The sequence below is a fragment of the Sciurus carolinensis genome, chromosome X (genome assembly GCF_902686445.1).
Source record: "Sciurus carolinensis chromosome X, mSciCar1.2, whole genome shotgun sequence".
Taxonomy (NCBI): Eukaryota; Metazoa; Chordata; class Mammalia; order Rodentia; family Sciuridae; genus Sciurus; species Sciurus carolinensis.
Genome location: NC_062232.1, coordinates 29,413,965 through 29,428,063, shown reverse-complemented (window position 1 = coordinate 29,428,063; position 14,099 = coordinate 29,413,965). Strand labels below are relative to the sequence as shown.

At 39.7% G+C, this 14,099-nt stretch overlaps 1 protein-coding gene across 1 annotated transcript; it reads right to left on the bottom strand.

The window, feature by feature from the left end:
* Nucleotides 1–311: 311 nt before the first annotated feature.
* LOC124971417 (melanoma-associated antigen B16-like) lies at nucleotides 312–1,358 on the bottom strand. The gene has a single exon (XM_047535201.1). The coding sequence runs from the start codon at nucleotides 1,356–1,358 to the stop codon at nucleotides 312–314; it is 1,047 nt and encodes a 348-aa protein (XP_047391157.1).
* Between the last annotated feature and the right edge of the window lie 12,741 nt (nucleotides 1,359–14,099).

The window sequence follows — 14,099 nt, the reverse complement described above, 5'->3', positions numbered from 1 at the left end:
AATGGATGATGTCCAATGTTTTTCCAAGGCATAATAGGGCATAGTACTTGACCACACAAACTGCATTAAATGTGTGACCAATGTCATTTACAGCTTCAAGATTTTGAAGGGAAGCATTATTAAACAACATCTGAGTGATACAAACATCAAAAAGTAAAACAACAAATTATCAAGTTATGCACACAAAAACAGCAAAAAATGGATGATATATTCTGTTTCCCCTCCAAACTTACTTTTCCCTGAAGACATACACTCTTTCAACAATAAACACTGGCCTCAAATAATACATGAAGGAGCTATTTCTGACTTGACTAGACACTGGAGAAGCTGCCACCCCTGGCACTGGAACTGGCAGTGGCCACGGAACTGGAGTCAGACTCCACTGAAATTCTGCCTAGTGCTCTGGCTTCTTCTTCTAGCAGAGCTTCCTCATACTGAGCAGAGAAATCACTTGGGTCGGTTCCGTGAACTTTGGCCAAAAACTCAAGGACTTTCATCTTGCTGGTTTCAGCATGGGCTCTTGGGCCCCACAGGAACTCATACTGCACTGGATCACTATTGGCCACCTGCTGGTAGTCCAGGTACTTTTCACTCACAAACTCATGGGCGATGAGCTGCCTGGCATCCCCGAAGATGAAGTGCTTCTCATCGTGACGGATCCCCGTCATTTTCAGCACCTCCCAGATCTCCTCTTCAGTGGCACGGTTACCTTTCAGGAAGATCACACCCAGCATAAGTATGAGGAGCCCGGTCTTGGGGATATTCTCTTCATCACTCAGCATCCCATCATAGGTGAGGCCCAGCTTGATGGAGAGGCCATAGCACTGGTTGATGGGATCCATTTCTTTCACCTCAAGGCCAAAGACCATCTCCAAGCGATCAGAGGCTCGCTGGAAGATCTTATGGAAGCGGGCCCCATCTTCTTCCACGACAAACTTCAGCATATCTGCCTTTCGGACTGGCTCTTTTGATTGATACTTGAGCAGCAGGAAATTCACCAAGAAAGCCACTTTCTCATCCAGAACACTTTTGGCAATGTGCTCGTGGACTGAGGCCATCTCTGAGGTGCTTGGAACACTCTCCTCCTCTTTGCTACTGGAGCCTTCACTGGACTGAATCAAAGAGGGGGCCACAATGGCAATGGGAGAGGAGCAGGAATTCTGAAGCTCCTCAGGAGTGCTAGGCGTTACAACAACAGGAGCCTCATGCAGGGTGCCAGGCATCAGAGGTTGGGAGGAGGCTGGAGAGGGCTCCTCCTTAGCCCCAGACACCCGTGCAACCTCTGGACCCTGGATCTCACTGCAGATCTGAAGGTCTTCACCATGGGTGCGTTCTTGATTCTTCTGATGCCCAGGCATGATGATTCCTGACACTGGCAGTAGGAAGGAGTACAGAAGGGAGAGAGTGCAATGGAAAATCACTGCCTAACGGAGAGAGGAGGGTATCAGTGTCAGCTGATAAACTGCAATGGAGGGGCTTTGAGGGAATGGGGTGTGAGTGGATTTTCCTATAAATAGTGCTGTGAGGAATCACAAACCTGTCATCGTGGTGTCTGTGTCTACCAAGAGCCTGAAGTTGGAAGTGGGAATCCTGCTCAGGGTAAAGCTGGAGAATCCTCAGGGTTCCAGTAGACAGTTACAGTTAAGCTCTATAGAACCCGTTCTGCTCTGAATACAGTACCACCAGTGAATGGCCCTAAGGACCATAATTTTTTATTTCATTTTATTGGCACTTTTTAGTTCCACATGACAGCAGAAACGACAAATCTGAAATCCTATAAGGCTCGTGCCACCTCCCCTCTGGGAACATGAACCTGTCCTTCTAAGACAAAGTCCTCCCTCCCAAGTCAACTGAGGAGGAGTGGAGGTAAGTCCCCAAGAACCCCCAGATGAATGATCCCATAGCTGACAGCAGGGGCTAACTCTGTGGACAGGCGGGGTGGTCTCCTGAGTTCTCACATGCCTTTCTTTGAATCCAGGCAGGTCCTCAGGTACCTCCTCTTTTACTTGATGTTACACATCATATCAAAGCCTCCACGTTCTCCTCTGGGAGGAGGTGAGGCATCACCTTCGTCTGACCAGAACGGGGCTGGACCCTTCATGAGTCCCACTATTCTGAGGGAAGTGGTACCATTAATCGTCACTCGGGACCCTCGCCTTGGATACCTCAACCCCAACCACCACGCTACTTGATGCTGTCCCTCCCCCACAAAGACGGCTCATCTGCCTGTCCCACGAGAGATGGAAGTGAGCTGGGAGAACCCTAAAATATACCCAGTATCTTCACCTGGACTCCCATGAGGCCCAAGATTCCTTTTCCGGCCGAAATGACACTGCCTGCATCAGACTAATAGCCGGCTTCCCTCAGACTCCCGAAGCGAAGTCATTCAGCACCACTTCCGGTTTCCGCCCCGCACCCCCCATGTCCCCCCATCCTCCCGCGACCCTCCCCCCCAAGCTGAGAGAAGGCTCAATGCATTGTGGGTCCACAGTCAATCCCCTCAGTACTCACTCAGGACATCTTCAAACATCCCCCTACTAAACAAGGCCTTCGCCTCAGACCACTGAGGAGGAGGCATGCGGTAGGTTCAGCCAACTGCCCAGACCGTGGCCTCCCCCCACTGAATGCCGGGCCGGACTCCGATCCGTGGGGTCTCTGTCCTGTACTGCGGGGTCCCCCTGGCCATTACTTAGTCTTACCTTCCACCCGGCAGCACCTGGGACCGCCTCTCCTTCACGCTTCTGACTGGAATCCACCGGCTGCACGACTCGCTGCCTATGGAGTTCCTCAGAGCACACAGCTCAGGGAAGATGATGTCACATCCGGCTTTCTCTACACATCACCCCCCTTGCCTGGGGTCTCCCAGGGCACACAGCAGGGGTGAGGCTCTGAGCATGCGCATGGTTTCCTTCGTGGAGGTTGCAGTTGCTCCCTCCACAGGTCGCCTTCTGACAGGTCCAGGGAGCTCTGTCTCTGCTGAGATGAGGTCGTGCCCTTCATGCCAAGGTCCTCATCCCTTGGAACCCTGTCGACTAACTGAGCGAATTCAGGCTGAGAGCAGGTACTGTCAGGTCTTTATGATTCTTTTTATTTGGCTTTGTTCGTCTTTGGTGGTCATTGATAGGGATCCGCCTCTTCGCTCCTTTTCCTTTGATTCAGGGCTTCCTGGAAATGCCACCGCCACCTCCCATGAGTCGTGACCGATTTACTTATTGTGACCCTTGCAGAGCTTTTCTTGGGGATCTGCCCCAGCCTTAATGTGAGATGGGGACATAGTAGGACCAGGAAGGGAGGGACCGGGACAGGTGATGCAGTTTCATAGAGAAAACGAAGCTGCTGAATAGTTCCTTCTTTCACCAGTCAGACAGTACCAGATTTATAAGAATCATAAATTAAATTAGATGAATGAAAAATGAGCATAGATGATATATGTTGAAAATATGATAATCTCTCTATATTATGCCAGGTAATCACAATAGATCACACCTCTCAAAATTATAAATGTTTTCCTGTTATAATTTGAAAGTAAATTTATTTTTGTTTTTCATGGTACTAGCTATTGAACCCATGGGGTTTTTAACCTCTGAGCTAAATCTGCAGCCCTTCGTTTATTTTTTATTTTGCCACATGGTCTTGCTAAGTTGCCAAGGCTGGCCTCAAACTTGTGATCCTCCTGCCTTAGCTTCTGGAGTTGCTGGAATTACAGGTGTGTGTTCCTGCTTGTGACTTGAAGAGAGTCCCATTTTAACAGTAGAAGTTGCCTGAGAGGTAAGGTGTGGTAGGCCGTGGTGGCACATGGCTATAACCCCAGTGGCTGGGGAGGCTGAGGCAGGAGGCTAGCAAATTCAAAGCCAGCCTCTACAAATTAGCCAGACCCTGTCTCAAAATTAAAAATAAAAAGGACTGGGCATGTGGCTCTGTGTTTAAGCGCCCCTGGAGTTAATCTCCTGTGTAAAAAAATAAAAGTAATGCCTGGCTGGCCTGCATGGCATATGCCTGTATTCCTAGCCACTTGAGAAGCTGAGTCTGGACAATCTCAAGTATGAGTCCACCCAGGACAATTTAGTGAGACCCTGTGTGAAAATAAAAACTAAAAATAGATGGCCATTTATCTTAGTAGTGGAGAATGCCTGATATCAACCCTTAGTACCCTAAAGAAATCCAAGAGTTACTATGTATAACTGGTGAAGAGAAGGAATAGATAAACATTTTTCTTTTCTCTGAAACTTAACTTCCTGTCCTGGGCTTTGCCTTTTTTGTGTTCCAACTTGACCTTCTGATATCAAGACTGGGGAAGATTGCCAATGCAAGGTCTGCAAAGTTTGCAGTAAGTAAATTAGTCAACATATCCTAGGAGGCAGAGGTGGCATATTGAACAGTGGAAGTGGTAGTATACATTATTTTTTTTTCTGTTGTTCTTCTGTAATGGCAATTCTGACATTTCACATTCATAAAATTTTAATTTATTATTTAATTTATTTTTTAAATTGATACATAGTACTTTATTAAGCATATATGTCATTCTGATGTTAATCTTCTATAAATTTTTACCATGAACTCTTGTTGATTTTTTTTGTTCTTTGTATTTTGTACATCTGAATGAGTTTCTTTTCTTTCCTGTTATGTTTGCATGACAATTAGATATCTTCTTTGCATTCCTTTACAAAACCTGTTTATTAATTTACTTTAATATTGAATATGCTACAAATTTTCTTATAATATTTACCTTATTGTAAGCAGCCTCATTTGAACTGTTTTTTTCTTGGAGTATCTTTACCTGGTTTTTCTCAATAATTGTCATCTTATAAAAATATTTTGAGTTGTTTCAAGTCTTTTTTGGTGTTTCAAATGAATTTTTATAAAATGCTTATTGCATTTTTCCTGAATATATAGTTCAGTTGTTCTTCAAAACTCAATATTTTGAGTATGGTTTGATTTGTAAATACATTTTCAGTTTGTGTTGTTTGATTGTCTTCTATTTTTATTGTCCTATTTAGTTATGTATATTTTGCTAAAATTGATCCATTTTACTTACATTTTCAAATTAAAAGGTATGATATTTCTAGCTACATAGTTCATTTTACAAATTCTCAAGCACAAGTAGTATTACAAAACAGTACAGTGAACTCAGTATATCTTCCACTCCACATACTATGAATAGTTTTATGTAGCAGCTTGTTCAGATGAGGACTTGGTTCATTCTTTGGCAAAACCACTCCAAAGATGATTCTTTATATTTACATTTGGTATCACAAAGGCTTGTGTATCTCCCTTTTTGGGGATATTAGCTATATTTTAGATTGGGATTTTACCCATTATGTGTTAGATGTTCGACAGTCATAATTTTCTCATTTTATCATTCCTTCTAAGTTTATTACCTCAAATTTTACTATAGGTAGAAACCTTTCTTAATGCATCGTTTGGTTTCATTGAGATTATGATAAATATTTATGTTATTTTTAAGTCTTTTCTGCACCTATATTTGTTACAGTAATGTTTAATATAATCATTTATTTATGCTTATATCTTTTGTGATTTATATATTCTTAAGTTACATGTTGCATAATTTTTTCATATAATTTGAAAAAATTGCAACATTTTTGATCCCATGGACTCTGATCTCCACCTTGTGCCTCCTGTTGAAAAATCCACTTTGCATCCACATGTGTAGAGTCTATGAATTGAGAATCAGGTCCTCTACAGTGTAGAGAACTGAGGAGTGCAAGGCTGAAAAATGGATCTGAAGATAGGTGGAGGACTGGTGTACCACGTGGACAGATTAAATTAGAAGAACCATCCAGAAATTGATAGAGAAATGTGATTCATAAAAGTAATAATATTAATTTATGATAAAAATGTATTTTCTTAAACTAGGTCAAGGATATCTACAAAAAAAATTCTAGAGTGAAAATCATACTTTACATCAAATCATTGAAAACATTTATATTAAAATTAGGAAGCAGGCAAAGATGTTGGCTATCACCATTTTTATTCTCCATTTTAATGAAGATAAGAAAGTAATAGAAAACAAAGGTAATAAAAGAGATAGGAACTGGGAAATAAAAAATAGTGCTGCTATCATTAAACATGAATTGACTGTATAGTTGAAAAATCTGCTAAAGAAAAACTATTAAAATAAAGCATTTTAAAAAGTTGCCAGGTGTAAGATAATTATAAAAAAATGCACTATTTTCTGTAGCAATGTACAGTATGAAGATGAAATTAAATAAAGATGAATTCTAAATTACCATTATGTACCTTATATTTAAAAATAAATAGAATAGAAAAAGCATGGGAATGCTGTAGAAGAATTATACATCTATTTAGAGAAATTATTCATGTTCTAACTGATTGGAGAAACATTAGATATTCTTAAGTAGGAGATTCAATACTATAAACATGTTAATTCTCTCTAAATTTAAATTTAATCTGATGAATATCATCTCTTCCATGTAATCACATTACATAGGTTTTCTTTACAAATGTCTGTGTACATGTGTGTAAAACTTTACTAATTAAAAAATATAAATTAGCTCACAAATAGCTAAGAATAGCCAATATGCTCCTTGAAGAATATAAAGAGATGTTAAAATTCTTAAAACACTGTAATAGATAAGAGTTTGTGGTAAAAGATGAAGACACAGTCAAATAGACCAAAATAAAAGCATAATAAAATATTTGAAAACAGACTCACTATACATTGTTTCCTAATTAAAATATGACATTGCAGAGAAGTGGGGGAGAGAACAGTTTTTTACTAAGAAATTACAGTGTAATAACTTGATATCCATATTAAAAACAAAATATAAGTTAAAACTTCTCTTACCCATGACACAGAAATCAATTCCAGTGGATTAAAAACCTGTTTTTAAGCTATTTACTATGAAAATTTTCAGTTACATTACAGAAGGGCCTGGCACATTAACAGGTAGATGAAAAAAATCACACATAAGTTAATGTTTATTCATGAAAGGAAGATATATTATAAAATTAGATATGTATAAAATCAAATATTGTATGTAAATAGTTAAATGGAAACATTGAGAATTTTACATTAAAATTGGATTGAAGACAATGATGTCTGTTAATGACCATTTGTAGTACCCCCAAATATATACAATTTTTTTTTTAGTATCTGGAATTGAACCCAGAAGTGCTTAAGCACTGAGTCACATCCCCAGCCCTTTTTAATTTTGTTTTAATTTTGAGACGAAATCTCAATAAATTTCTCAGAGTTTAGTTGCTGAGACTAGCTTTGAACTTATGATCCTCCTGCCTCAGCCTCCCCAGCATTACATACAGCATTACAGGTGCGTAACACCGTGCCCAGCTCTAATCAATATTTTGATGAAGATATTATATAGGGAAGAAGGGAGGAACAGAACAAAGCAAAGGGATCATGCTTGGAAAGTAAGAAGCAAAGTTAGTATCATTAACAGATGATTGGAATTTATATGAGGGAAATCTAATTATAACCTATTAAATCATTTGAAGTATCTATAAATATTATTGGGCATAAGATCAATATGTAAAAATACACTTTGTTTCTGTGGCAACAAACATGAAAATAAAATTAAACAATATAACTAGTAAATCACAAAATATTTGTTTGTACCTAAAGAAGTAAACATAACTTTTAAAATACAGCAGCTTAATGGAAAAAAAAACCCCACAGTTATTATTGAGAAAAATCAGTGAAGGCCTAAGTAGAGAAATATATATTCTTAGATAGGAAATTCAATATTGTCAACATATTAATTTTTTTTCAAATTCAGTCGAAAGGTGATTATAATTGTTCCCTCACACATAAAACCCCTAAAGATTTTGTGTGAATATCTGTATAGATGGCATATGTGTGTGTTAGGCTTGATAAGCTGGGTATAAAATTTAAATTCACTTACAAATGGCCAATAATATCTGATATCATACTGAAAAAGAAAATATGGCTTACTCTACAGGATAATTAGAATTACTTAAAATCTGTAGTAGCCCAGAGTTTTTTATGTAAGTGCAGACATAGGCAGAACACTAGAGGCCAGAACAGAAGCATGGAACAGATTTTCTCTCAGAGATTCCAGAAGGAACCAACACTGTTGACACCTCAGTTTTGGACTTCTATTTCCAGACCTCTGAGTGGGTATATTTTTGTTCTTTTGAGTCACCAAATTCGTTGTGTTTTGTTATCAAAGTCCTAGGAATCTAATATACTTAGGAAAGAAGTCATAGTGAGTCTCAAACTGCAGAGGGCCAGCTGCCCTTGAGATATACTAGGGTCTCAGCAGGAGCTGCTAGTGTGGTCTTCTCTGTTCTGGTGTGAATTATGCTATCAGTCAGAATTCATGTCATTATGTCAACTCTTGGCAAGGCTTGAGTCACCTCTTCTCTGCTGCTTTGAAGTTGATACCTCAGACTAAGACTCTTGCTTGACAGGTGCCATGTCCTCTCTATCTTGGATTTCTTGAGGCCTTCATTCCTCATCTTGACCCCATTTAGGGTTTGGCACTGCTGGCCTTGTTAACCAGTGTCTGCATCTTCAGATCAGGGGTCTCGTCCCCTTAGACATGATAGAAAGAAAAAAAAAAAAAAAGGATCCTGAGACTGATACTGGCAGTCCAGCCTGGTTTCTTTGAAGGCTGACTATTGTGGTAGGGACAAACTGTATGTTGTCACTGAAAGCAAAAATAAGTGAAACGGGGAACAGACCTCAACATATCAGCAAGCTTTCTTTATTAAGCAGTGGAATGGCACATTTTCAGACCAGAAAATGGCAACTGGTTACAAGAGGGGTCAGATTTTTATAGAGTTTAGCAGAATGTTTAGTGTGACTTAGTCATTAGAGACTTAATTTTATACACTTAATCATAGCAGAATGTGTGGGTTGGGCAGCCAGGGAAATAGTTGTAGAATGGGAATTTGTGAAAGTTCAGAGCCCATTGTTGTTGGGAAATGGTTAAAGTCCAAAGTGTATTGTTTTTCTTCTCCCCCTGGGACCCATTGTCCTCCCTTTTCGCTGGAGTTGTTGTTTTCCATATCCTTCATTTCAGACTCTGAAACGGGATAATGAATTAGGGTGTCAATATCAAGTCTGGCTGCTTTCAGGTGAGAAGGGGTGAAGTAGGGGGATGCCTCCCTTTCAGAGTTCTGGGAGAGAATATTGAGACCCCAGGGCTGGAGCTGAGGAGGGGTATATATGGAAGCAGCCTCAAGTTCTCATTGGTGAAGTCCCCTTTTTGTGTTTTCAGGGATTCAGATTGTGAATGCAGAATGACTTTGATGTCTTCCTGGGTGAAGATTTGAGCTGAACAGGTCATCTTACTAAGAAGCTATTTCTGTACAAAATTAAGAACACAGAGAGGAAAGGTTATTATAAGAAAGATGAAGATTAACTGGTTTTCTAGTGCTAGGAAAACATTTTTTCCAGTGTCAAAATGAGACACATTCTTCTAAAATGCCAGAAAAAGACACGTAAAGTACTTGGCAGGTAATATATTGGGGTCTTATTTCTCTCCTTAATCAAGGGTCATTATGACCCACTCAGATTCAGGATACATACTCTGTGATCTCTGGAGTTTGGTTCCTTCGAAGCATAGCAAGCATAATTAATTTTGGGATCATATTTTCCTGATGACTTAATCATCTCCATCCTGCTTCACAGACTATGCAAAACAAGAACAGAAATAAAATTACAAATACACTTATATCTGTAACCCAGCTATATGTGTAAAAAAGTATTTAAAAGGGTTAAGGGAAGAAATCCCTTCAGCCAAACTTTCCCAAACCTCTTCATTATCAAAAGTAGGTGTTTTTACATTAGCCATGGCCCAGACCTGAGACTGTAATTTTAACACATCCTTAAGTGCCTCTCAGTCATCTCTGTTATTTTCTGTACCTGCCCTCATGGCATGGGTTGTGCCTTCCAGGTCCAAGTCATTGACACTTTCACCTGCGGAGATGGGATTCCCATTGAATCCATTAGCAGCTGTTTCACTTTTCCCATCATCCTCTCTTCCATGATAAGGTTTGATATCACAACCTAGAATCCAAACACAAGTATTTTCATGGTCAACACATGTATTTCTGGACCCATAGTTATAGGAGTTAGGATGCCCATCACTGCAAAAGAAGTTACTTAAGGACTATCAGAAATCAGCAAGTTCTCATCTCTGCTGTTCCAGGCAGTCCTGGAGCTATTTAACCTTGCCTCTTAGCATTCCTGATTGATTTACATAGAAACAGCATTCTTTCCTGAACCAACCAGTTTTGCAGCATGACAGATGCCAGGAAGTCCAATTTTGTAAAGTCAGTGCTGAGTCGGCAACCTATTGAATGTTTTCAATAACCCGTTCTGATAACTTTTTATAGTAATGAATTGAGGTTCCCAATCCTGCTGCTCCTGTGCCAATCCCAGTGGATGTCTCTAGCCCTATGAGTAAGGAAATAATTTGGAGTGCTGTCCTATGTCTGGTGTGTGCTGTTATTGGAATGGGTAAGCTTTGATAGATTAAATGTCAATTTGAGGAGTAGGCCAATCTAGTTTTTGGTAGGCAGGGGTAAATATGAGCCATGCAAAGGAAAAATACCTCAGAATTTTGGGGGCATCAGGGCTGTGGTGCTGATACAAGTGCATGTATTAAGTTCCATTAAAAGAACTACTCTCTCATCTTTTAAATACCCAGGTATGACTGTACTTTGTTTATAACTGGCTTTGCAGATGTTTAAGACCAATTTGGTCAAATTGACTTGTTCTTTTACGTATTGTTAACAGTCAGCTGAGTTCCCTGAGGGGTAACCTTTGGGAACTTGTGAGCAGCCTCTTAGCTCCTTTAGTGCCATCTGCCAGGATGGTTCAGGGTTTCCTTGATTATGTGACTTCCATTGGAAGTGTCAGGGATGTCTCCTTCTCCAATGACCCTCCTTTTTGCAGCATGTACCCTGGTCGGCTTTCCTTTCTCCAGGGTCTTATTGATCCCCCTGATCAGGAGGTCATGTGGTCTTGCTGCCCAGCAAATGAGCAGTCCACCATCTGCAGTTGTAAGCCAGCTGAGAAAATAAAGGTCTGAAGTAATAATAAGAAATAAAGACAAAAGACATGAAAAGTAGTATAACAGTGGGGGCCCAGTGGGTGGATTAGATATGATGGATCTGATCCCTAACAAAAAGAAAAAGCCCATGAACCTTTATTTTATAGGGAAAGACATAAAAGGAATTTATTCTGAGAAATAGTTCAAGGTAAACATAAAGTCAAGCAGGAACAGGTTAATTGGAACATATCTGCTTGCACGATATCTTCTCTAGGCTCCAGACAGCTGGCTCTCAAGCCTATTGAGCACATCCATATTTTTTTCACCCCAGGTTAGCAGGCATCTGAATTCAAAGCTATCAAACTCATAAATTCCTCACCAGGCATGGAATCTGTCCCATTAACAGTGGCCACCTGAAAATGGGAGTGTCTTTCAGCACCATTGTACAGAAAGATTCCCAGATGTGGCAGGCTGTCCAAGGCTGTGGAGTTCAAAGTAATAATTTATTTGCTGCTCCTGACAATATGACCCAGAGTCATAAGGCCCTTAGAGAAGTCCCCTTGTTCCCTGGGTTCAAGTTGACCTCAGAGAGTAACAGCCAAATATTGCCTATTTTTTTCTTGACCCTTTTATTCTATAACTTTAGTGTCCCAAATTTTGGTCTTAAACATCCAGCAAGCCAGTTTCACCAGTCTTAAAGTAAGAGTATTGAGTTTTAACTTTAATGTCTATAACTTCACAGTCCTTCACCCCTTTTATTTAATTGGGGTCAAAATTAGTATTAGAAGTTAGCCTTACATTCTGTCTATAGATGATGACTTATTATCTCAAATTAGCTCAGGTTTTTATATTGAAAGTTGTACTTCTGTAAGGCACTAAAAGATAACAGTTAAAGTTTATAAGGAAAATGCAAAAGGAAATTAATAGGAATAAAAAAACATATCAAGTTTGTATAATAACTATGAACTAAGAAACATAATTTTTATAATCTTAAACCTTAGTTATATAGTATATATCCTGTTTATTTTGAGATCACAGTTATCTTTATAACAAAAATTTATTCTTTGAACTTGTCTTCACATGAGCTTAAGTCTATTCTACTTTGAAATTATCTTAACACAGAGTAAGGTGAAAGGCAGAGTTTTAATTCAGGTTAGGTGGAGCCCTTGGAAAATCTTAGGTAGTGTTTTATTTCTGCAGCTGATCATTGCCTCTTTCTTAAATATCATATTATAAAGTTTATATATATTTTTTCCTGAGCCAATTACATTGATGTTTTTATTTTAACCAAGTCTAGCTCTTAAAGAAAACTTTAGATCCTGTAATGTAGGGTAATACTCTAAAAAAACAGTTGTTTTAACCATAGATATACAAACCCTAATTTCTTTAACACTAGTTTCTTTAAATAATAAAATTTAACAGACACAAGAAATTATCTGAAAGAGAAGATTAATGTTTTAAGAAATCCTTGTTACTTCAACATATAGATTAAACTTTGGTTCATAGCAGTACATTAATATTTGACCTTAGGAAAAATCCTTCCTTATGAAATTTCTGAAGTTTTTCAATTACTCTTCTTAATAAGGTGATAAACTTCATGCTGTTTACAGTACTTCAATAGAAACACAGCTGAAACTTTTTGAATCTTTGCGTATACCTGTTAGAACTTTAACTCTTAGTAGCCTTGCTTTAATGAAGACCCAGAAACAAAACAATCTTAAACTCTTTTTATTTACCAATTCATGAAAACATACATAATGTTTAAATACATCACCTTATGGAATTTAAGAAGTCAAGAATACTAGATTTTGTATTTAGCAGTTAATGCCTTTTAGAACTTAACTTTGTAAATTAATCAGATGTATCCTCTAACAAACATATTTATGATTAATAACATTGTTGATATTAAATCTAATTGGGTCATTTTTAACTATAAAAACCAAGATATTAGACAAGTGTACTTAGCTGTACTAGCTATGCCTTCTCTGTTGAAGAAAAATCCTAGAAGCAATGGATATTGCATTCTAGACATTTTATAGAAATCAACACTCTGTTCATTGTCTGACCACCTAGAAAAACTTGTGAGTCAGTAATTTTAAAGACATCTTTACTGTCATCTGTTTAACTAGTTTAAATTGAAATTTTTAAGTCATGTGAAAAGGGTATTTGGATCCATTTCTCTTTTAAATTTTAATTTATGATCACTCTTTTATCTATATGTCAATTTTGATACCATGTAAATGATACATAGGCACAAGCACATATGTAGACATATCAATACAATACACAGGGGAGGTTTCAAGATGGCAGACTAGAGGGTGGCTGCATTTCATGTTGCTCCAGGACGCAGAATTCAAAAGAGGAGATAGTGAGAGAATTGGGACCAACTCAAAGCTGCAAGGTGAGTCTCTCCTGTTGGGGAGGCATCCCAGATGGGGCGGTAGTCCCAGAATGCAGGGAACTTTGTGAAGTAGAGTTACCTGGCGAGACACCCCTCCCCCCACTGGAGCAGTGAACACGGACAACTGGGAACATCGGAGAGGTGGCTGCTCAGCACAGCGCTTGGACTCGGAGCAACCACTGGGGCTCTGGGGGGCTGCCTGAGGAGGAGCTGCGTGGCGAGCAGTTTGGACTCAGAGCGACCGCTTCTCAACACCAGGGGGCTGCCCGGAGGAAAAGGAGGAGCGCGGCGGGATGCTTGGTCTAGGAGTGACTGGATCAGAGCTCCGGGTGGCTGCTCAGAGGAGGAGGTGAGTGGTGAGTTGTTTGGACTCAAAGCAACTGCTCCTGAACACCGGTGGCCTGCCTGGAGGAGAAACGTGGTGGGTCGCTTGGTCTCGGAGCGATCGCTCCTGAACACCTGGGGGGCTACCCTGAGGAGGAGGAGGAACAGGGCAGGTCACTTGGACTCAGAGTGACTGCCTAGGGCTACGGGCAGTTGGCGGGAGGAGGAGACGCGAAGTGAGTTACTTGGACTCCTAGTGACTATGTTGGAACACTGGGTGGCTATCGGGAGAAAGAGGTGTGTGGCGGATCTCTGGGGCTCAGAGCTATTGTACGGGGCTCCTGATGGCGGCT

Coding starts and splice junctions, on each gene's coding strand:
- LOC124971417 (XM_047535201.1), bottom strand. CDS start 1,358: ATGCCTGGGCATCAGAAGAATCAAGAACGCACCCATGGTGAAGACCTT.